Source organism: Heptranchias perlo, chromosome 14 (genome assembly GCF_035084215.1).
Source record: "Heptranchias perlo isolate sHepPer1 chromosome 14, sHepPer1.hap1, whole genome shotgun sequence".
Lineage (NCBI taxonomy): Eukaryota > Metazoa > Chordata > Chondrichthyes > Hexanchiformes > Hexanchidae > Heptranchias > Heptranchias perlo.
In genome coordinates, this window is record NC_090338.1 from 6,850,747 (window position 1) to 6,873,221 (window position 22,475).

The 22,475-nt window shown below is 39.0% G+C and overlaps 1 protein-coding gene across 1 annotated transcript in view; it reads right to left on the reverse strand.

Moving 5' to 3' along the window:
* Positions 1–1,023: 1,023 nt before the first annotated feature.
* The window catches only part of anxa6 (annexin A6), a 109,815-nt gene continuing 88,363 nt past the window's right edge, over positions 1,024–22,475 (reverse strand). The window contains exons 24-25 of the mRNA XM_067995994.1: positions 5,095–5,217; positions 1,024–3,242 (exon numbers count right to left, since the gene is read on the reverse strand). Of these exons, the coding sequence (XP_067852095.1) occupies positions 3,183–3,242; positions 5,095–5,217 (183 nt within the window). The 3' untranslated portion in view covers positions 1,024–3,182. The remainder of the gene's footprint in view (positions 3,243–5,094; positions 5,218–22,475) is intronic.

The following is a 22,475-nucleotide window of genomic DNA, read 5'->3' on the forward strand; positions in this document are numbered from 1 at the left end:
GAATTAATATTCTCTCCTCACCAACCAGAACACGGATCAACTAGTGATTCATCTTATTGCTGTTTCATGGGATCTTGCTGTGCATAAAACGGCAGCATCATCCAGTTACATAGCAGTCATTGTATGTGAAGCACTTTGTGGAATTTGAGAGAAATGTTAAACATAAGAACATAAGAAATAGGAGCAGGAGTAGGCCAATCGGCCCCTCGAGCCTGCTCCGCCATTCAATAAGATCATGGCTGATCTGATCCTAATCTCAAATCTAAATTCATGTCCAATTTCCTGCCTGCTCCCCGTAACCCCTAATTCCCTTTACTTCTAGGAAACTGTCTATTTCTGTTTTAAATTTATTTAATGATGTAGCTTCCACAGCTTCCTGGGGCAGCAAATTCCACAGACCTACTACCCTCTGAGTGAAGAAGTTTCTCCTCATCTCAGTTTTGAAAGAGCAGCCCCTTATTCTAAGATTATGTCCCCTAGTTCTAGTTTCACCCATCCTTGGGAACATCCTTACCGCATCCACCCGATCAAGCCCCGTCACAATCTTATATGTTTCAATAAGATCGCCTCTCATTCTTCTGAACTCCAATGAGTAGAGTCCCAATCTACTCAACCTCTCCTCATATGTCCACCCCCTCATCCCCGGGATTAACCGAGTGAACCTTCTAGAAGAAAGAAAGACGCCCCAAGACTAACTTTTGAAGTGTAGTCACTGTTGTAACGTATAGGAAACGTGGCAGCCGATTTGTGCACAGCAAGATCCCACGAACAGCTAAACGACCAGATCATCTGTTTTAGTGATGTTGGTTGAGGGATAAATATTGGCCCCGGGACTCCGGGGAGAACTCCCCTGCTCTTCTCCGAAATAGTGGCCGTGGGATCTTTTTTTTTACGTCCACCTGAGAAGGCAGACTGGGCCTCGGTTTAACGTCTCACCCGAAAGGCGGCAGCTCCGATAAGGGCCTGAAAGCCACTTTTTCTAATCTGTTGACTTCACGAAGAACAATAAAAGACTGAGAAAAGTTCGACCTTCACAAGTTTATTGGAATTGTTTTTTTTTTTGAAAAACAAGGCGAAGCTCGTGAGCAGCGCGAGAAGGGTTAAGCAGGATCTCTGAGGGCATGCAGGAGGGAATCGTCCGCTGAGACTGGCAAGTGTCGTACCAGTACTCCAGAGGGCGATTCTCGGTGACGAGAGGCCGCTCCCCGAGTCAGGATTGGAATGAAGTTCCCTGCTCTGGGAGATAATCGGGGTGAAGTAGATCTTGGGAGGGCGGGGGAGGGAGGGAACGCAAAACGGGCCCTTAGCGAATCGACAGCCCCTTTTACACCTCTCTTGATTCTCTCCTCTGTCATGGCTGCCGATCCGTGATCGTCCATTTTGCACCACTGCCAAAGTCTAACGTATCTGGACTGATGGACAGACCTTCCTGTCCTGCTATTGTAAGTCATCCACATTTTCTGTTAGCTTCTATCTATTAGTAGCTTACACTAGACAAGTGTTGATGGAAGGGGGGGGGGGGGGAGGAGCGGAAAGGAAAGAGAGGAAATGACACCGCCGCGTGTTACGAGCCAATCGCGCATGGAGTTCACGTCCCGCGGCCCACCCTTGCTCGAGAGGGTTGGCCGCTCCAGGTATCCCATAATATGTCCCAAGCTGTCTAATCCAACCGAACTCAATTCCCCGGCTCAGGGGGCCACTTGCGGGGCTGCAGGGCTCTTCCCCGACGGCCCTCCGCAGCGGCCCGTGTTTGAGGCCTTGACTCAAGGCCTCTGGAATATCGTTGGAGCTTGAATTAGAGAGAAGGGTGAGAGGGGAAAGCGAGATGGAGCTGAGTTTTACCGGGGGCCTGGGAGAGCGAACAATGAGAAACTCGAGATGAGGAATCTCCCCCTCTTTTCGAATTGGATATAAGAACATAAGAAATAGGAGCAGGAGTAGGCCAATCGGCCCCTCGAGCCTGCTCCGCCATTCAATAAGATCATGGCTGATCTGATCCTAACCTCAAATCTAAATTCATGTCCAATTTCCTGCCCGCTCCCCGTAACCCCTAATTCCCTTTACTTCTAGGAAACTGTCTATTTCTGTTTTAAATTTATTTAATGATAATAAGTAACGGATGAAAAGTGTGGATCCCACAGAAAGACGCGACATTCGAATAGTTTTTTCTTGCGACGGAGTTTCCGAGCTCCTGTTGAGTTTTTGTGGTGGATATTTTCTGCAAGGACTGGGGTGAGGGTCGGTACAAGGGGCCAGACAATGAACAGTCCTGTGATTTCCATCCCTCCATCCTCGCGAGTAGAAATCAAAAATGCGAAAGGCTGACCAGGAGAAGCGAGCAGAAGCCGGTCGTTTAAGCAATTTGCGTTTCGACCTCGCTTTCAGGGACATGTCAAAAAAATGCGCCATGAGGAGGAGGGAGACGGTGGATGCCAAGCGATGGCGGAAGCTGGGAGGCCGGAGGGCCCGGTCAAGGCGAGAGGTTCTTGATAACAGGGAGGGAGGCGGCAAGGTGGAGAGATTTAGAGGGCAAGGTGGTGGGGGGGAAAAGGGGGCTGGGCGGGGGTACTCAGCTGGGGGTCACCCAGGGAGGTCGCGGAGGCGTCCGGAAGCTCGGACGGGAATCTTGACGCCGTTCCATCGGGAGCCAGTGGAGCTCGGGGAGGACGGGGGGGGGGGGTGAAAGGTGATGGGCGTGCGGGGAGTTTGAGCGAGTGAGGTTGCAGGCCGTGTCGCCCTGAATGAGGGGCGGTCTGCGGAGGGTCCAGGTAGGGAGACCTCCCCGTGTGAGATGCCGAGTCACAATTGTGTATCTGAACCACGATACCCCAAATCAGCCAATGGTTTACCCCCAGGGCTCGACACTGACAGCGAAATGTGGGCGTCTGGCGGCTGGGTGATTGTGAAGTTATGGGTGATGTTTTTGCTGCATTCATTTCTTATAACTTGAACCACTAGAATGACGCATAAGGCATTAAGGACTGCCACGCTCAACTCCCGTCTCAGAGCTTTGTTAGACGCAAACACGGGGTGGGGGTGAGCATAGAATCGGAATGACAATCCCTCCCTGACCCGCGTTCACGTCCAGTGAGGCCCTGCGTCAGCGGTGGAGCCTGACGACCTCTGCCCCTCGTGTCTCTCCGAAGGTAGAGGACACCACAATCGTGGGCCAACAGGATCTTCTAGTCCTCTCCACCGCACAGCGCCAGTAGGACCTTGCTGTAGTCCCCCGAAGCGTCTCCCTGGAAACAAACACAAATTTCAGTTGTTTTCTTCACGCAGCCTATGGAGGTTCGCGCAATTCCGACAGAGGTCGACACAGAATCATTACAGCTCAGGAGGAGGCCATTCGGCCCATCGTGCCTGTGCCAGCTCTTTGGAAAGAGCTCTTCGAATTGGTCCCACTCCCCCTTGCTCTTTCTCCGCAGCCCTGCAAATTTTTTGCTTTTCAGGTGTATATCCAATTCTGTACTCTGCACAGTTCTGGTCTCCATATTCGAAAAAAGGATATAGAGGCACTGAATAAAGGGCAATAAAGATTTACAAGGATGATATCAGAACTGAAAGGTTAGAATTATCAGGAAAGACCGAACAGGATGGGGCTCTTTTCTCTAGAATTTAAGATAATGAACGGGTTTGGTGGGGCAGACGTAGAGAAGATGTTTCCACTTGTGGGGAAGTCCAAACCTAGGGGGCCATAAATATAAGATAGTCACTAATAAATCCAATAGGGAATTCAGGAGAAACTTCTTTACTCAGAGAGTGGTGAGAATGTGGAACTCGCTACCACAAGGAGTAGTTGAGGCGAATAGTATAGATACATTTAAGGGGAAGCTCGATAAACACATGAGGGAGAAAGGAATAGAAGGATATGCTGAGAGGGTGAGATGGAGTAAAGTGGGAGGAGGCTCATCTGGAGCATAAACACCGGCATGGACCAGTTGGGCCGAATGGCCTGTTTCTGTGCTGTATGTTCTATGTAATTCCCTGTTGAAAGTTATTATTGAATCTGCTTCCACCGCCCTTTCAGGCAGCGCATTCCAGATCATAACAACTCGCTGCATAAAAAAAATTTCTCCTCATCTCCCCTTTGGTTCTTTTGCCAATTATCTCAAATCTGTGTCCTCTGGTTACCGACCCTCCTGCCGCTGGAAACAGTTTCTCCTTATTTACTCTATCAAAACCCCTCATGATTTTGAACACCTCTATTAAATCTCCCCTTAACCTTCTCGGCTCGAAGGAGAACAATCCCAGCTCCTCTAATCTCTCCAACTATTGATATTGAGTTCCCACTGCGATCTCATACAGTACCTCATCTCCAGGAGTGGGTGCGAAGGTGATCCCAGCAATACATGAAATGAGTAAGTTTGTACGAGATCCCTTTGCAGTTTAACGAATCTGGTCATTTTAAATGGGTCAATGAACGAGTTACAGTATCACAGAGAGGAATTTCATTCAATCCAGTTAACGAGCTCATTGCAAATATCTCCGGGAACCATTTTACTGACCCCTCACAGTTTGTTCATCTTTTGTTCCCGGTCTGGCAACGCCTCGATTTTAAAATTCTCATTCTTGTTTTCAAATCCTTCCATGGCCTCGCCCCTCCCTATCTCTGTAGCCTCCTCCAGCCCCGCAACCCTCCGAGATCTCTGCGCTCCTCCAATTCTTCCCTCTTGCGCACCCCTCGATTTTAATCGCTCCACCACTGGCGGCCGTGCCTTCAGCTGCCTAGGCCCTAAGCTCTGGAATTCACTCCCTAAACCTCTCCGCCTCTCTATCTCTCTCTCCTCCTATAAGACGCTCCTTAAAACCTACCTCTTTGACCAAGCTTTTGGTCACCTGTCCTAATATCTCCTTATGTGGCTCGGTATCATGAAGGGATTTGAACACGAAGATGAGAATTTGAAATTCGTGGTGTTGCTGGACCGGGAGCCAATGTAGGTCAGCGAGCACAGTGGGTGATGGGTGACACCCAGTCCTGTCTTCATCTCACCCTGGTCCGTATGATTGAGCTACTCATTGGATGAACTCCAAGAGCTCCCAGGGGAGCTTCACACTGACATTTCTGAAGATGAGTTGAGGTTGGACACTTACCTCTATAAAGGAGTAGAGACACATGTCGTACATCTGCTTGAACTCGTGCCTGATGTTCAGCAGGTCTATTTCACTCCTGGACACCATGATCCTGGTCAATGTCTTGTCATCTGTCCCTGCACCCTAGAAAACCACACAAGGGGGTATGAAGTCAATACCAAAGACACAAGAAAGAAATAATCCTTTCACTGCCTGTTAGAAGCTGTACTGAATCTTTTCAAACAAAACTAGCTGTCCCCTGGCACCGCTCATGGTAAGCTGGAGGAAATGATGGCAGCTCTTTGTCACAAATGGCACAATGCTGCGAAGGTTCTGTGTTTTACGTGGTCTGTCCTCTCCTTTAAGGCTGATTGCAGAGGTTGGAGAGACAGGGAGGAGTGAGACCACGGGGGCATTGTAGATGAGGGATGAGGGATTTGAAGCTGATGCTGTGAGGGGAAGCCATTGGAGGTTGGCAAGGATTGGGGTGACAGGTGATCGAGACTTTGTGTGGATTAAGATGAGGATGGTGGAGATTGAATGAGTTGATGTAAGGTGGGGATTGAATGAGTTGATGCAAGATGGAGATTGAATGAGTTGATTTAAGATGGGGATTGAATGAGTTGATGTAAGATGGAGATTGAATGAGTTGATGTAAGATGGGGATTGAATGAGTTGATGTAAGATGGAGATTGAATGAGTTGATTTAAGATGGGGATTGAATGAGTTGATGTAAGATGGGGAGTGAATGAGTTGATGTAAGATGGAGATTGAATGAGTTGATTTAAGATGGGGATTGAATGAGTTGATGTAAGATGAGGAGTGAATGAGTTGATGTAAGATGGAGATTGAATGAGTTGATTTAAGATGGGGATTGAATGAGTTGATTTAGGATGGAGATTGAATGAATTGATTTAAGATGGAGATTGAATGAGTTGATGTAAGATGGGGATTGAATGAGTTGATTTAAGATGGAGAGTGAATGAGTTGATTTAAGATGGGGATTGAATGAGTTGATTTAAGATGGAGATTGAATGAGTTGATGTAAGATGGAGATTGAATGAGTTGATGTAAGATGGAGATTGAATGAGTTGATTTAAGATGGGGATTGAATGAGTTGATGTAAGATGGGGATTGAATGAGTTGATGTAAGATGGAGATTGAATGAGTTGATGTAAGATGGGGATTGAATGAGTTGATGTAAGATGGAGATTGAATGAGTTGATGTAAGATGGAGATTGAATGAGTTGATTTAAGATGGAGAGTGAATGAGTTGATTTAAGATGGGGATTGAATGAGTTGATGTAAGATGGAGATTGAATGAGTTGATGTAAAATGGAGATTGAATGAGTTGATGTAAGATGGAGATTGAATGAGTTGATTTAAGATGGGGATTGAATGAGTTGATGTAAGATGGAGATTGAATGAGTTGATTTAAGATGGGGATTGAATGAGTTGATGTAAGATGGAGATTGAATGAGTTGATGTAAGATGGAGATTGAATGAGCTGATTTAAGATGGAGATTGAATGAGTTGATGTAAGATGGAGATTGAATGAGCTGATTTAAGATGGGGATTGAATGAGTTGATGTAAGATGGAGATTGAATGAGTTGATTTAAGATGGAGATTGAAGTAGTTGATGTAAGATGGGGATTGAATTAGTTGATGTAAGATGGAGATTGAATGAGTTGATTTAAGATGAAGATTGAAGTAGTTGATGTAAGATGGGGATTGAATGAGTTGATGTAAGATGGAGATTGAATGAGTTGATTTAAGATGGAGATTGAAGTAGTTGATGTAAGATGGGGATTGAATGAGTTGATTTAAGATGGAGAGTGAATGAGTTGATTTAAGATGGGGATTGAATGAGTTGATGTAAGATGGAGATTGAATGAGTTGATGTAAAATGGAGATTGAATGAGTTGATGTAAGATGGAGATTGAATGAGTTGATTTAAGATGGGGATTGAATGAGTTGATGTAAGATGGAGATTGAATGAGTTGATTTAAGATGGGGATTGAATGAGTTGATTTAAGATGGGGATTGAATGAGTTGATGTAAGATGGAGATTGAATGAGTTGATTTAAGATGGAGATTGAATGAGCTGATTTAAGATGGGGATTGAATGAGTTGATTTAAGATGGAGATTGAATGAGCTGATTTAAGATGGGGATTGAATGAGTTGATGTAAGATGGAGATTGAATGAGTTGATTTAAGATGGGGATTGAATGAGTTGATGTAAGATGGGGATTGAATGAGTTGATGTAAGATGGAGATTGAATGAGTTGATGTAAGATGGAGATTGAATGAGTTGATTTAAGATGGGGATTGAATTAGTTGATGTAAGATGGGGATTGAATGAGTTGATGTAAGACGGGGATTGAATGAGTTGATGTAAGATGGAGATTGAATGAGTTGATGTAAGATGGAGATTGAATGAGTTGATTTAAGATGGGGATTGAATGAGTTGATGTAAGATGGAGATTGAATGAGTTGATTTAAGATGGGGATTGAATGAGTTGATGTAAGATGGAGATTGAATGAGTTGATGTAAGATGGAGATTGAATGAGTTGATTTAAGATGGGGATTGAATGAGTTGATGTAAGATGGGGATTGAATGAGTTGATGTAAGATGGAGATTGAATGAGTTGATGTAAGATGGGGATTGAATGAGTTGATGTAAGATGGAGATTGAATGAGTTGATGTAAGATGGAGATTGAATGAGTTGATTTAAGATGGAGAGTGAATGAGTTGATTTAAGATGGGGATTGAATGAGTTGATGTAAGATGGGGATAGAATGAGTTGATTTAAGATGGGGATTGAATGAGTTGATGTAAGATGGAGATTGAATGAGTTGATGTAAGATGGAGATTGAATGAGTTGATGTAAGATGGAGATTGAATGAGTTGATGTAAAATGGAGATTGAATGAGTTGATGTAAGATGGAGATTGAATGAGTTGATTTAAGATGGGGATTGAATGAGTTGATGTAAGATGGAGATTGAATGAGTTGATTTAAGATGGGGATTGAATGAGTTGATGTAAGATGGAGATTGAATGAGTTGATGTAAGATGGAGATTGAATGAGTTGATTTAAGATGGGGATTGAATGAGTTGATGTAAGATGGAGATTGAATGAGTTGATGTAAGATGGAGATTGAATGAGCTGATTTAAGATGGAGATTGAATGAGTTGATGTAAGATGGAGATTGAATGAGCTGATTTAAGATGGGGATTGAATGAGTTGATGTAAGATGGAGATTGAATGAGTTGATTTAAGATGGAGATTGAAGTAGTTGATGTAAGATGGGGATTGAATTAGTTGATGTAAGATGAAGATTGAATGAGTTGATTTAAGATGAAGATTGAAGTAGTTGATGTAAGATGGGGATTGAATGAGTTGATGTAAGATGGAGATTGAATGAGCTGATTTAAGATGGAGATTGAATGAGTTGATGTAAGATGGAGATTGAATGAGTTGATTTAAGATGGAGATTGAAGTAGTTGATGTAAGATGGGGATTGAATGAGTTGATGTAAGATGGAGATTGAATGAGTTGATTTAAGATGGAGAGTGAATGAGTTGATTTAAGATGGGGATTGAATGAGTTGATGTAAGATGGAGATTGAATGAGTTGATGTAAAATGGAGATTGAATGAGTTGATGTAAGATGGAGATTGAATGAGTTGATTTAAGATGGGGATTGAATGAGTTGATGTAAGATGGAGATTGAATGAGTTGATGTAAGATGGAGATTGAATGAGTTGATTTAAGATGGGGATTGAATTAGTTGATGTAAGATGGGGATTGAATGAGTTGATGTAAGATGGAGATTGAATGAGTTGATGTAAGATGGAGATTGAATGAGTTGATTTAAGATGGGGATTGAATGAGTTGATGTAAGATGGGGATTGAATGAGTTGATTTAAGATGGGGATTGAATGAGTTGATGTAAGATGGAGATTCAATGAGTTGATGTAAGATGGAGATTGAATGAATTGATGTAAGATGGAGATTTAATGAGTTGATTTAAGATGGAGAGTGAATGAGTTGATTTAAGATGGGGATTGAATGAGTTGATGTAAGATGGAGATTGAATGAGTTGATTTAAGATGGAGAGTGAATGAGTTGATTTAAGATGGGGATTGAATGAGTTGATGTAAGATGGAGATTGAATGAGTTGATGTAAGATGGGGATTGAATGAGTTGATGTAAGATGGAGATTGAATGAGTTGATTTAAGATGGAGATTGAAGTAGTTGATGTAAGATGGAGATTGAATGAGTTGATGTAAGATGGAGAGTGAATGAGTTGATGTAAGATGGAGAGTGAATGAGTTGATTTCAGATGGGGATTGAATGAGTTGATGTAAGATGGAGATTGAATGAGTTGATTTAAGATGGGGATTGAATGAGTTGATGTAAGATGGAGATTGAATGAGTTGATGTAAGATGGAGAGTGAATGAGTTGATTTCAGATGGGGATTGAATGAGTTGATGTAAGATGGAGATTGAATGAGTTGATGTAAGATGGAGAGTGAATGAGTTGATTTCAGATGGGGATTGAATGAGTTGATGTAAGATGGAGATTGAATGAGTTGATTTAAGATGGGGATTGAATGAGTTGATTTAAGATGGGGATTGAATGAGCTGATGTAAAATGGAGATTGAATGAGTTGATGTAAGATGGAGATTGAATGAGTTGATTTAAGATGGGGATTGAATGAGTTGATGTAAGATGGAGATTGAATGAGTTGATGTAAGATGGGGATTGAATGAGTTGATGTAAGATGGGGATTGAATGAGTTGATGTAAGATGGAGATTGAATGAGTTGATTTAAGATGGGGATTGAATGAGTTGATGTAAGATGGGGAGTGAATGAGTTGATGTAAGATGGGGAGTGAATGAGTTGATGTAAGATGGAGATTGAATGAGTTGATGTAAGATGGGGATTGAATGAGTTGATGTAAGATGGAGATTGAATGAGTTGATTTAAGATGGAGATTGAAGTAGTTGATGTAAGATGGGGATTGAATGAGTTGATGTAAGATGGAGAGTGAATGAGTTGATTTAAGATGGGGATTGAATGAGTTGATGTAAGATGGAGATTGAATGAGTTGATGTAAGATGGGGATTGAATGAGTTGATGTAAGATGGAGATTGAATGAGTTGATGTAAGATGGAGATTGAATGAGTTGATGTAAGATGGGGATTGAATGAGTTGATGTAAGATGGAGATTGAATGAGTTGATGTAAGATGGAGATTGAATGAGCTGATTTAAGATGGAGATTGAATGAGTTGATGTAAGATGGAGAGTGAATGAGTTGATTTAAGATGGGGATTGAATGAGTTGATGTAAGATGGAGATTGAATGAGTTGATGTAAGATGGGGATTGAATGAGTTGATGTAAGATGGAGATTGAATGAGTTGATGTAAGATGGAGATTGAATGAGTTGATGTAAGATGGAGATTGAATGAGTTGATGTAAGATGGAGATTGAATGAGTTGATTTAAGATGGGGATTGAATGAGTTGATGTAAGATGGAGATTGAATGAGTTGATGTAAGATGGAGATTGAATGAGCTGATTTAAGATGGAGATTGAATGAGTTGATGTAAGATGGAGATTGAATGAGCTGATTTAAGATGGGGATTGAATGAGTTGATGTAAGATGGAGATTGAATGAGTTGATTTAAGATGGAGATTGAAGTAGTTGATGTAAGATGGGGATTGAATTAGTTGATGTAAGATGGAGATTGAATGAGTTGATTTAAGATGAAGATTGAAGTAGTTGATGTAAGATGGGGATTGAATGAGTTGATGTAAGATGGAGATTGAATGAGCTGATTTAAGATGGAGATTGAATGAGTTGATGTAAGATGGAGATTGAATGAGTTGATTTAAGATGGAGATTGAAGTAGTTGATGTAAGATGGGGATTGAATGAGTTGATGTAAGATGGAGATTGAATGAGTTGATTTAAGATGGAGAGTGAATGAGTTGATTTAAGATGGGGATTGAATGAGTTGATGTAAGATGGAGATTGAATGAGTTGATGTAAAATGGAGATTGAATGAGTTGATGTAAGATGGGGATTGAATGAGTTGATGTAAGATGGAGATTGAATGAGTTGTATTAAGATGGGGATTGAATGAGTTGATGTAAGATGGAGATTGAATGAGTTGATGTAAGATGGAGATTGAATGAGTTGATTTAAGATGGGGATTGAATTAGTTGATGTAAGATGGGGATTGAATGAGTTGATGTAAGATGGAGATTGAATGAGTTGATGTAAGATGGAGATTGAATGAGTTGATTTAAGATGGGGATTGAATGAGTTGATGTAAGATGGGGATTGAATGAGTTGATTTAAGATGGGGATTGAATGAGTTGATGTAAGATGGAGATTCAATGAGTTGATGTAAGATGGAGATTGAATGAATTGATGTAAGATGGAGATTTAATGAGTTGATTTAAGATGGAGAGTGAATGAGTTGATTTAAGATGGGGATTGAATGAGTTGATGTAAGATGGAGATTGAATGAGTTGATTTAAGATGGAGAGTGAATGAGTTGATTTAAGATGGGGATTGAATGAGTTGATGTAAGATGGAGATTGAATGAGTTGATGTAAGATGGGGATTGAATGAGTTGATGTAAGATGGAGATTGAATGAGTTGATTTAAGATGGAGATTGAAGTAGTTGATGTAAGATGGGGATTGAATGAGTTGATGTAAGATGGAGATTGAATGAGTTGATGTAAGATGGAGAGTGAATGAGTTGATTTCAGATGGGGATTGAATGAGTTGATGTAAGATGGAGATTGAATGAGTTGATTTAAGATGGGGATTGAATGAGTTGATTTAAGATGGGGATTGAATGAGTTGATGTAAAATGGAGATTGAATGAGTTGATGTAAGATGGAGATTGAATGAGTTGATTTAAGATGGGGATTGAATGAGTTGATGTAAGATGGAGATTGAATGAGTTGATGTAAGATGGGGATTGAATGAGTTGATGTAAGATGGGGATTGAATGAGTTGATGTAAGATGGAGATTGAATGAGCTGATTTAAGATGGAGATTGAATGAGTTGATGTAAGATGGAGATTGAATGAGCTGATTTAAGATGGGGATTGAATGAGTTGATGTAAGATGGAGATTGAATGAGTTGATTTAAGATGGAGATTGAAGTAGTTGATGTAAGATGGGGATTGAATTAGTTGATGTAAGATGGAGATTGAATGAGTTGATTTAAGATGAAGATTGAAGTAGTTGATGTAAGATGCGGATTGAATGAGTTGATGTAAGATGGAGATTGAATGAGCTGATTTAAGATGGAGATTGAATGAGTTGATGTAAGATGGAGATTGAATGAGTTGATTTAAGATGGAGATTGAAGTAGTTGATGTAAGATGGGGATTGAATGAGTTGATGTAAGATGGAGATTGAATGAGTTGATTTAAGATGGAGAGTGAATGAGTTGATTTAAGATGGGGATTGAATGAGTTGATGTAAGATGGAGATTGAATGAGTTGATGTAAAATGGAGATTGAATGAGTTGATGTAAGATGGAGATTGAATGAGTTGATTTAAGATGGGGATTGAATGAGTTGATGTAAGATGGAGATTGAATGAGTTGATTTAAGATGGGGATTGAATGAGTTGATGTAAGATGGAGATTGAATGAGTTGATGTAAGATGGAGATTGAATGAGTTGATTTAAGATGGGGATTGAATTAGTTGATGTAAGATGGGGATTGAATGAGTTGATGTAAGATGGAGATTGAATGAGTTGATGTAAGATGGAGATTGAATGAGTTGATTTAAGATGGGGATTGAATGAGTTGATGTAAGATGGGGATTGAATGAGTTGATTTAAGATGGGGATTGAATGAGTTGATGTAAGATGGAGATTCAATGAGTTGATGTAAGATGGAGATTGAATGAATTGATGTAAGATGGAGATTTAATGAGTTGATTTAAGATGGAGAGTGAATGAGTTGATTTAAGATGGGGATTGAATGAGTTGATGTAAGATGGAGATTGAATGAGTTGATTTAAGATGGAGAGTGAATGAGTTCATTTAAGATGGGGATTGAATGAGTTGATGTAAGATGGAGATTGAATGAGTTGATGTAAGATGGGGATTGAATGAGTTGATGTAAGATGGAGATTGAATGAGTTGATTTAAGATGGAGATTGAAGTAGTTGATGTAAGATGGGGATTGAATGAGTTGATGTAAGATGGAGATTGAATGAGTTGATGTAAGATGGAGAGTGAATGAGTTGATTTCAGATGGGGATTGAATGAGTTGATGTAAGATGGAGATTGAATGAGTTGATTTAAGATGGGGATTGAATGAGTTGATTTAAGATGGGGATTGAATGAGCTGATGTAAAATGGAGATTGAATGAGTTGATGTAAGATGGAGATTGAATGAGTTGATTTAAGATGGGGATTGAATGAGTTGATGTAAGATGGAGATTGAATGAGTTGATGTAAGATGGGGATTGAATGAGTTGATGGAAGATGGGGATTGAATGAGTTGATGTAAGATGGAGATTGAATGAGTTGATTTAAGATGGGGATTGAATGAGTTGATGTAAGATGGGGAGTGAATGAGTTGATGTAAGATGGGGATTGAATGAGTTGATGTAAGATGGGGATTGAATGAGTTGATGTAAGATGGAGATTGAATGAGTTGATTTAAGATGGAGATTGAAGTAGTTGATGTAAGATGGGGATTGAATGAGTTGATGTAAGATGGAGATTGAATGAGTTGATGTAAGATGGAGAGTGAATGAGTTGATTTAAGATGGGGATTGAATGAGTTGATGTAAGATGGAGATTGAATGAGTTGATGTAAGATGGGGATTGAATGAGTTGATGTAAGATGGAGATTGAATGAGTTGATGTAAGATGGAGATTGAATGAGTTGATTTAAGATGGAGATTGAATGAGTTGATTTAAGATGGGGATTGAATGAGTTGATGTAAGATGGGGATTGAATGATTTGATTTAAGATGGGGATTGAATGAGTTGATGTAAGATGGAGATTGAATGAGTTGATGTAAGATGGAGATTGAATGAGTTGATTTAAGATGGGGATTGAATGAGTTGATGTAAGATGGAGATTGAATGAGTTGATGTAAGATGGAGATTGAATGAGTTGATGTAAGATGGAGATTGAATGAGTTGATGTAAGATGGAGATTGAATGAGCTGATTTAAGATGGGGATTGAATGAGTTGATGTAAGATGGAGATTGAATGAGTTGATTTAAGATGGAGATTGAAGTAGTTGATGTAAGATGGGGATTTAATTAGTTGATGTAAGATGGAGATTGAATGAGTTGATTTAAGATGAAGATTGAAGTAGTTGATGTAAGATGGGGATTGAATGAGTTGATGTAAGATGGAGATTGAATGAGCTGATTTAAGATGGAGATTGAATGAGTTGATGTAAGATGGAGATTGAATGAGTTGATTTAAGATGGAGATTGAAGTAGTTGATGTAAGATGGGGATTGAATGAGTTGATGTAAGATGGAGATTGAATGAGTTGATTTAAGATGGAGAGTGAATGAGTTGATTTAAGATGGGGATTGAATGAGTTGATGTAAGATGGAGATTGAATGAGTTGATGTAAAATGGAGATTGAATGAGTTGATGTAAGATGGAGATTGAATGAGTTGATTTAAGATGGGGATTGAATGAGTTGATGTAAGATGGAGATTGAATGAGTTGATTTAAGATGGGGATTGAATGAGTTGATGTAAGATGGAGATTGAATGAGTTGATGTAAGATGGAGATTGAATGAGTTGATTTAAGATGGGGATTGAATTAGTTGATGTAAGATGGGGATTGAATGAGTTGATGTAAGATGGAGATTGAATGAGTTGATGTAAGATGGAGATTGAATGAGTTGATTTAAGATGGGGATTGAATGAGTTGATGTAAGATGGGGATTGAATGAGTTGATTTAAGATGGGGATTGAATGAGTTGATGTAAGATGGAGATTCAATGAGTTGATGTAAGATGGAGATTGAATGAATTGATGTAAGATGGAGATTTAATGAGTTGATTTAAGATGGAGAGTGAATGAGTTGATTTAAGATGGGGATTGAATGAGTTGATGTAAGATGGAGATTGAATGAGTTGATTTAAGATGGAGAGTGAATGAGTTGATTTAAGATGGGGATTGAATGAGTTGATGTAAGATGGAGATTGAATGAGTTGATGTAAGATGGAGAGTGAATGAGTTGATTTCAGATGGGGATTGAATGAGTTGATGTAAGATGGAGATTGAATGAGTTGATTTAAGATGGGGATTGAATGAGTTGATTTAAGATGGGGATTGAATGAGTTGATGTAAAATGGAGATTGAATGAGTTGATGTAAGATGGAGATTGAATGAGTTGATTTAAGATGGGGATTGAATGAGTTGATGTAAGATGGAGATTGAATGAGTTGATGTAAGATGGGGATTGAATGAGTTGATGTAAGATGGGGATTGAATGAGTTGATGTAAGATGGGGATTGAATGAGTTGATGTAAGATGGAGATTGAATGAGCTGATTTAAGATGGAGATTGAATGAGTTGATGTAAGATGGAGATTGAATGAGTTGATTTAAGATGGAGATTGAAGTAGTTGATGTAAGATGGGGATTGAATTAGTTGATGTAAGATGGAGATTGAATGAGTTGATTTAAGATGAAGATTGAAGTAGTTGATGTAAGATGGGGATTGAATGAGTTGATGTAAGATGGAGATTGAATGAGCTGATTTAAGATGGAGATTGAATGAGTTGATGTAAGATGGAGATTGAATGAGTTGATTTAAGATGGAGATTGAAGTAGTTGATGTAAGATGGGGATTGAATGAGTTGATGTAAGATGGAGATTGAATGAGTTGATGTAAGATGGAGAGTGAATGAGTTGATTTAAGATGGGGATTGAATGAGTTGATGTAAGATGGAGATTGAATGAGTTGATGTAAAATGGAGATTGAATGAGTTGATGTAAGATGGAGATTGAATGAGTTGATTTAAGATGGGGATTGAATGAGTTGATGTAAGATGGAGATTGAATGAGTTGATTTAAGATGGGGATTGAATGAGTTGATGTAAGATGGAGATTGAATGAGTTGATGTAAGATGGAGATTGAATGAGTTGATTTAAGATGGGGATTGAATTAGTTGATGTAAGATGGGGATTGAATGAGTTGATGTAAGATGGAGATTGAATGAGTTGATGTAAGATGGAGATTGAATGAGTTGATTTAAGATGGGGATTGAATGAGTTGATGTAAGATGGGGATTGAATGAGTTGATTTAAGATGGGGATTGAATGAGTTGATGTAAGATGGAGATTCAATGAGTTGATGTAAGATGGAGATTGAATGAATTGATGTAAGATGGAGATTTAATGAGTTGATTTAAGATGGAGAGTGAATGAGTTGATTTAAGATGGGGATTGAATGAGTTGATGTAAGATGGAGATTGAATGAGTTGATTTAAGATGGAGAGTGAATGAGTTGATGTAAGATGGGGATTGAATGAGTTGATTTAAGATGGAGATTGAAGTAGTTGATGTAAGATGGGGATTGAATGAGTTGATGTAAGATGGAGATTGAATGAGTTGATGTAAGATGGAGAGTGAATGAGTTGATTTCAGATGGGGATTGAATGAGTTGATGTAAGATGGAGATTGAATGAGTTGATTTAAGATGGGGATTGAATGAGTTGATTTAAGATGGGGATTGAATGAGCTGATGTAAAATGGAGATTGAATGAGTTGATGTAAGATGGAGATTGAATGAGTTGATGGAAGATGGGGATTGAATGAGTTGATGTAAGATGGAGATTGAATGAGTTGATTTAAGATGGGGATTGAATGAGTTGATGTAAGATGGGGAGTGAATGAGTTGATGTAAGATGGGGATTGAATGAGTTGATGTAAGATGGAGATTGAATGAGTTGATGTAAGATGGAGATTGAATGAGTTGATGTAAGATGGGGATTGAATGAGTTGATTTAAGATGGAGATTGAATGAGTTGATTTAAGATGGAGATTGAATGAGTTGATGTAAGATGGAGATTGAATGAGTTGATGTAAGATGGAGATTGAATGAGTTGATGTAAGATGGAGAGTGAATGAGTTGATTTAAGATGGGGATTGAATGAGTTGATGTAAGATGGGGAGTGAATGAGTTGATGTAAGATGGGGATTGAATGAGTTGATGTAAGATGGAGATTGAATGAGTTGATGTAAGATGGAGATTGAATGAGTTGATGTAAGATGGGGATTGAATGAGTTGATTTAAGATGGAGATTGAATGAGTTGATGTAAGATGGAGATTGAATGAGTTGATTTAAGATGGAGATTGAAGTAGTTGATGTAAGATGGAGATTGAATGAGTTGATGTAAGATGGAGATTGAATGAGTTGATGTAAGATGGAGATTGAATGAGTTGATTTAAGATGGAGATTGAATGAGTTGATGTAAGATGGAGATTGAATGAGTTGATTTAAGATGGAGATTGAAGTAGTTGATGTAAGATGGAGATTGAATGAGTTGATGTAAGATGGAGATTGAATGAGTTGATGTAAGATGGAGAGTGAATGAGTTGATTTAAGATGGGGATTGAATGAGTTGATGTAAGATGGAGATTGAATGAGTTGATGTAAAATGGAGATTGAATGAGTTGATGTAAGATGGAGATTGAATGAGTTGATTTAAGATGGGGATTGAATGAGTTGATGTAAGATGGAGATTGAATGAGTTGATTTAAGATGGGGATTGAATGAGTTGATGTAAGATGGAGATTGAATGAGTTGATGTAAGATGGAGATTGAATGAGTTGATTTAAGATGGGGATTGAATGAGTTGATGTAAGATGGAGATTGAATGAGTTGATGTAAGATGGAGATTGAATGAGCTGATTTAAGATGGGGATTGAATGAGTTGATGTAAGATGGAGATTGAATGAGTTGATTTAAGATGGAGATTGAAGTAGTTGATGTATGATGGGGATTGAATTAGTTGATGTAAGATGGAGATTGAATGAGTTGATTTAAGATGAAGATTGAAGTAGTTGATGTAAGATGGGGATTGAATGAGTTGATGTAAGATGGAGATTGAATGAGCTGATTTAAGATGGAGATTGAATGAGTTGATGTAAGATGGAGATTGAATGAGTTGATTTAAGATGGAGATTGAAGTAGTTGATGTAAGATGGGGATTGAATGAGTTGATGTAAAATGGAGATTGAATGAGTTGATGTAAGATGGGGATTGAATGAGTTGATGTAAGATGGAGATTGAATGAGTTGATGTAAGATGGGGATTGAATGAGTTGATGTAAGATGGAGATTGAATGAGTTGATGTAAAATGGAGATTGAATGAGTTGATGTAAGATGGAGATTGAATGAGTTGATTTAAGATGGGGATTGAATGAGTTGATGTAAGATGGAGATTGAATGAGTTGATTTAAGATGGGGATTGAATGAGTTGATGTAAGATGGAGATTGAATGAGTTGATTTAAGATGGGGATTGAATTAGTTGATGTAAGATGGGGATTGAATGAGTTGATGTAAGATGGAGATTGAATGAGTTGATGTAAGATGGAGATTGAATGAGTTGATTTAAGATGGGGATTGAATGAGTTGATGTAAGATGGGGATTGAATGAGTTGATTTAAGATGGGGATTGAATGAGTTGATGTAAGATGGAGATTCAATGAGTTGATGTAAGATGGAGATTGAATGAGTTGATTTAAGATGGAGAGTGAATGAGTTGATGTAAGATGGGGATTGAATGAGTTGATGTAAGATGGAGATTGAATGAGTTGATTTAAGATGGAGAGTGAATGAGTTGATTTAAGATGGAGAGTGAATGAGTTGATTTAAGATGGGGATTGAATGAGTTGATGTAAGATGGAGATTGAATGAGTTGATTTAAGATGGAGAGTGAATGAGTTGATGTAAGATGGGGATTGAATGAGTTGATGTAAGATGGAGATTGAATGAGTTGATTTAAGATGGAGATTGAAGTAGTTGATGTAAGATGGGGATTGAATGAGTTGATGTAAGATGGAGATTGAATGAGTTGATGTAAGATGGGGATTGAATGAGTTGATTTAAGATGGGGATTGAATGAGTTGATGTAAGATGGAGATTGAATGAGTTGATGTAAGATGGGGATTGAATGAGTTGATGTAAGATGGAGATTGAATGAGTTGATTTAAGATGGAGATTGAAGTAGTTGATGTAAGATGGGGATTGAATGAGTTGATGTAAGATGGAGATTGAATGAGTTGATTTAAGATGGGGATTGAATGAGTTGATTTAAGATGGGGATTGAATGAGTTGATGTAAAATGGAGATTGAATGAGTTGATGTAAGATGGAGATTGAATGAGTTGATTTAAGATGGGGATTGAATGAGTTGATGTAAGATGGAGATTGAATGAGTTGATGTAAGATGGGGATTGAATGAGTTGATGTAAGATGGGGATTGAATGAGTTGATGTAAGATGGAGATTGAATGAGTTGATTTAAGATGGGGATTGAATGAGTTGATGTAAGATGGGGAGTGAATGAGTTGATGTAAGATGGGGAGTGAATGAGTTGATGTAAGATGGAGATTGAATGAGTTGATGTAAGATGGAGATTGAATGAGTTGATGTAAGATGGGGATTGAATGAGTTGATGTAAGATGGAGATTGAATGAGTTGATGTAAAATGGAGATTGAGTGAGTTGATGTAAGATGGAGAGTGAATGAGTTGATGTAAGATGGGGAGTGAATGAGTTGATGTAAGATGGAGATTGAATGAGTTGATGTAAGATGGAGATTGAATGAGTTGATTTAAGATGGGGATTGAATGAGTTGATGTAAGATGGGGATTGAATGAGTTGATTTAAGATGGGGATTGAATGAGTTGATGTAAGATGGAGATTCAATGAGTTGATGTAAGATGGAGATTGAATGAGTTGATTTAAGATGGAGAGTGAATGAGTTGATGTAAGATGGGGATTGAATGAGTTGATGTAAGATGGAGATTGAATGAGTTGATTTAAGATGGAGAGTGAATGAGTTGATTTAAGATGGAGAGTGAATGAGTTGATTTAAGATGGGGATTGAATGAGTTGATGTAAGATGGAGATTGAATGAGTTGATTTAAGATGGAGAGTGAATGAGTTGATGTAAGATGGGGATTGAATGAGTTGATGTAAGATGGAGATTGAATGAGTTGATTTAAGATGGAGATTGAAGTAGTTGATGTAAGATGGGGATTGAATGAGTTGATGTAAGATGGAGATTGAATGAGTTGATGTAAGATGGGGATTGAATGAGTTGATTTAAGATGGGGATTGAATGAGTTGATGTAAGATGGAGATTGAATGAGTTGATGTAAGATGGGGATTGAATGAGTTGATGTAAGATGGAGATTGAATGAGTTGATTTAAGATGGAGATTGAAGTAGTTGATGTAAGATGGGGATTGAATGAGTTGATGTAAGATGGAGATTGAATGAGTTGATTTAAGATGGGGATTGAATGAGTTGATTTAAGATGGGGATTGAATGAGTTGATGTAAAATGGAGATTGAATGAGTTGATGTAAGATGGAGATTGAATGAGTTGATTTAAGATGGGGATTGAATGAGTTGATGTAAGATGGAGATTGAATGAGTTGATGTAAGATGGGGATTGAATGAGTTGATGTAAGATGGGGATTGAATGAGTTGATGTAAGATGGAGATTGAATGAGTTGATTTAAGATGGGGATTGAATGAGTTGATGTAAGATGGGGAGTGAATGAGTTGATGTAAGATGGGGAGTGAATGAGTTGATGTAAGATGGAGATTGAATGAGTTGATGTAAGATGGAGATTGAATGAGTTGATGTAAGATGGGGATTGAATGAGTTGATGTAAGATGGAGATTGAATGAGTTGATTTAAGATGGAGATTGAAGTAGTTGATGTAAGATGGGGATTGAATGAGTTGATGTAAAATGGAGATTGAATGAGTTGATGTAAGATGGGGATTGAATGAGTTGATTTAAGATGGAGATTGAATGAGTTGATTTTAGATGGAGATTGAATGAGTTGATGTAAGATGGAGATTGAATGAGTTGATTTAAGATGGGGATTGAATGAGTTGATGTAAGATGGGGAGTGAATGAGTTGATGTAAGATGGAGATTGAATGAGTTGATGTAAGATGAGGATTGAATGAGTTGATGTAAGATGGAGATTGAAGTAGTTGATGTAAGATGGGGATTGAATGAGTTGATTTAAGATGGGGATTGAATGAGTTGATTTAAGATGGGGATTGAATGAGTTGATGTAAGATGGGGATTGAATGAGTTGATTTTAGATGGAGATTGAATGAGTTGATGTAAGATGGGGATTGAATGAGTTGATGTAAGATGGAGATTGAATGAGTTGATTTAAGATGGGGATTGAATGAGTTGATGTAAGATGGAGATTGAATGAGTTGATGTAAAATGGAGATTGAATGAGTTGATGTAAGATGGGGATTGAATGAGTTGATTTAAGATGGAGATTGAATGAGTTGATTTAAGATGGAGATTGAATGAGTTGATGTAAGATGGGGATTGAATGAGTTGATGTAAGATGGGGATTGAATGAGTTGATTTAAGATGGGGATTGAATGAGTTGATTTAAGATGGGGATTGAATGAGTTGATTTAAGATGGAGATTGAATGAGTTGATTTAAGATGGGGATTGAATGAGTTGATGTAAGATGAGGATTAAATGAGGTGAAGTTGATGTAAGGTGGAGCTTGGGTGGCCAATAAGGAGAACATTCAACAGGTTGACAGTTTCATCAGCAGTGGAGGTGATGGAGGGACAGAGTCAGGAAATATTTTGAGGGTGAATGTCGGTGGTCTTGGTGATGGACTGAAAGTGAGGTTTGAAGTTCAGATCAGGGTCGGACAGAACTCCCCCAAGCTCACACACCATGTATCGTGGCCTCAGGCCTAGAGTTTCATATGAACACTGAGCAGGATGGTTTCGGTTTTCAAAAACTGCTCTTTGGGCTGTGACCCTTCGTCCAATTAAAAATAGAGGAAAACTCAGTAACTATTGCATTGGAAAAGAAAGCTTTGAATTCAATATTCCCACGTGGGCCTCCTGCACGACAATCCTCATCCTCCAACATCAGCTCTCTGCTTCCTGTCAAATCACGTGCATTCTCAACAACACCCAAGAAGCTCGACATCATCCAGGACAAATCAGCCTGCTTGATCAGCAGCCCATCCACCACCCTAAACATTCACCCCTTCCACCACCGACGCACCGTGGCTGCAGTGTGTACCATCTAATGTTCATTCATGGGATGTGGGCGTCGCTGGCAAGGCCAGCA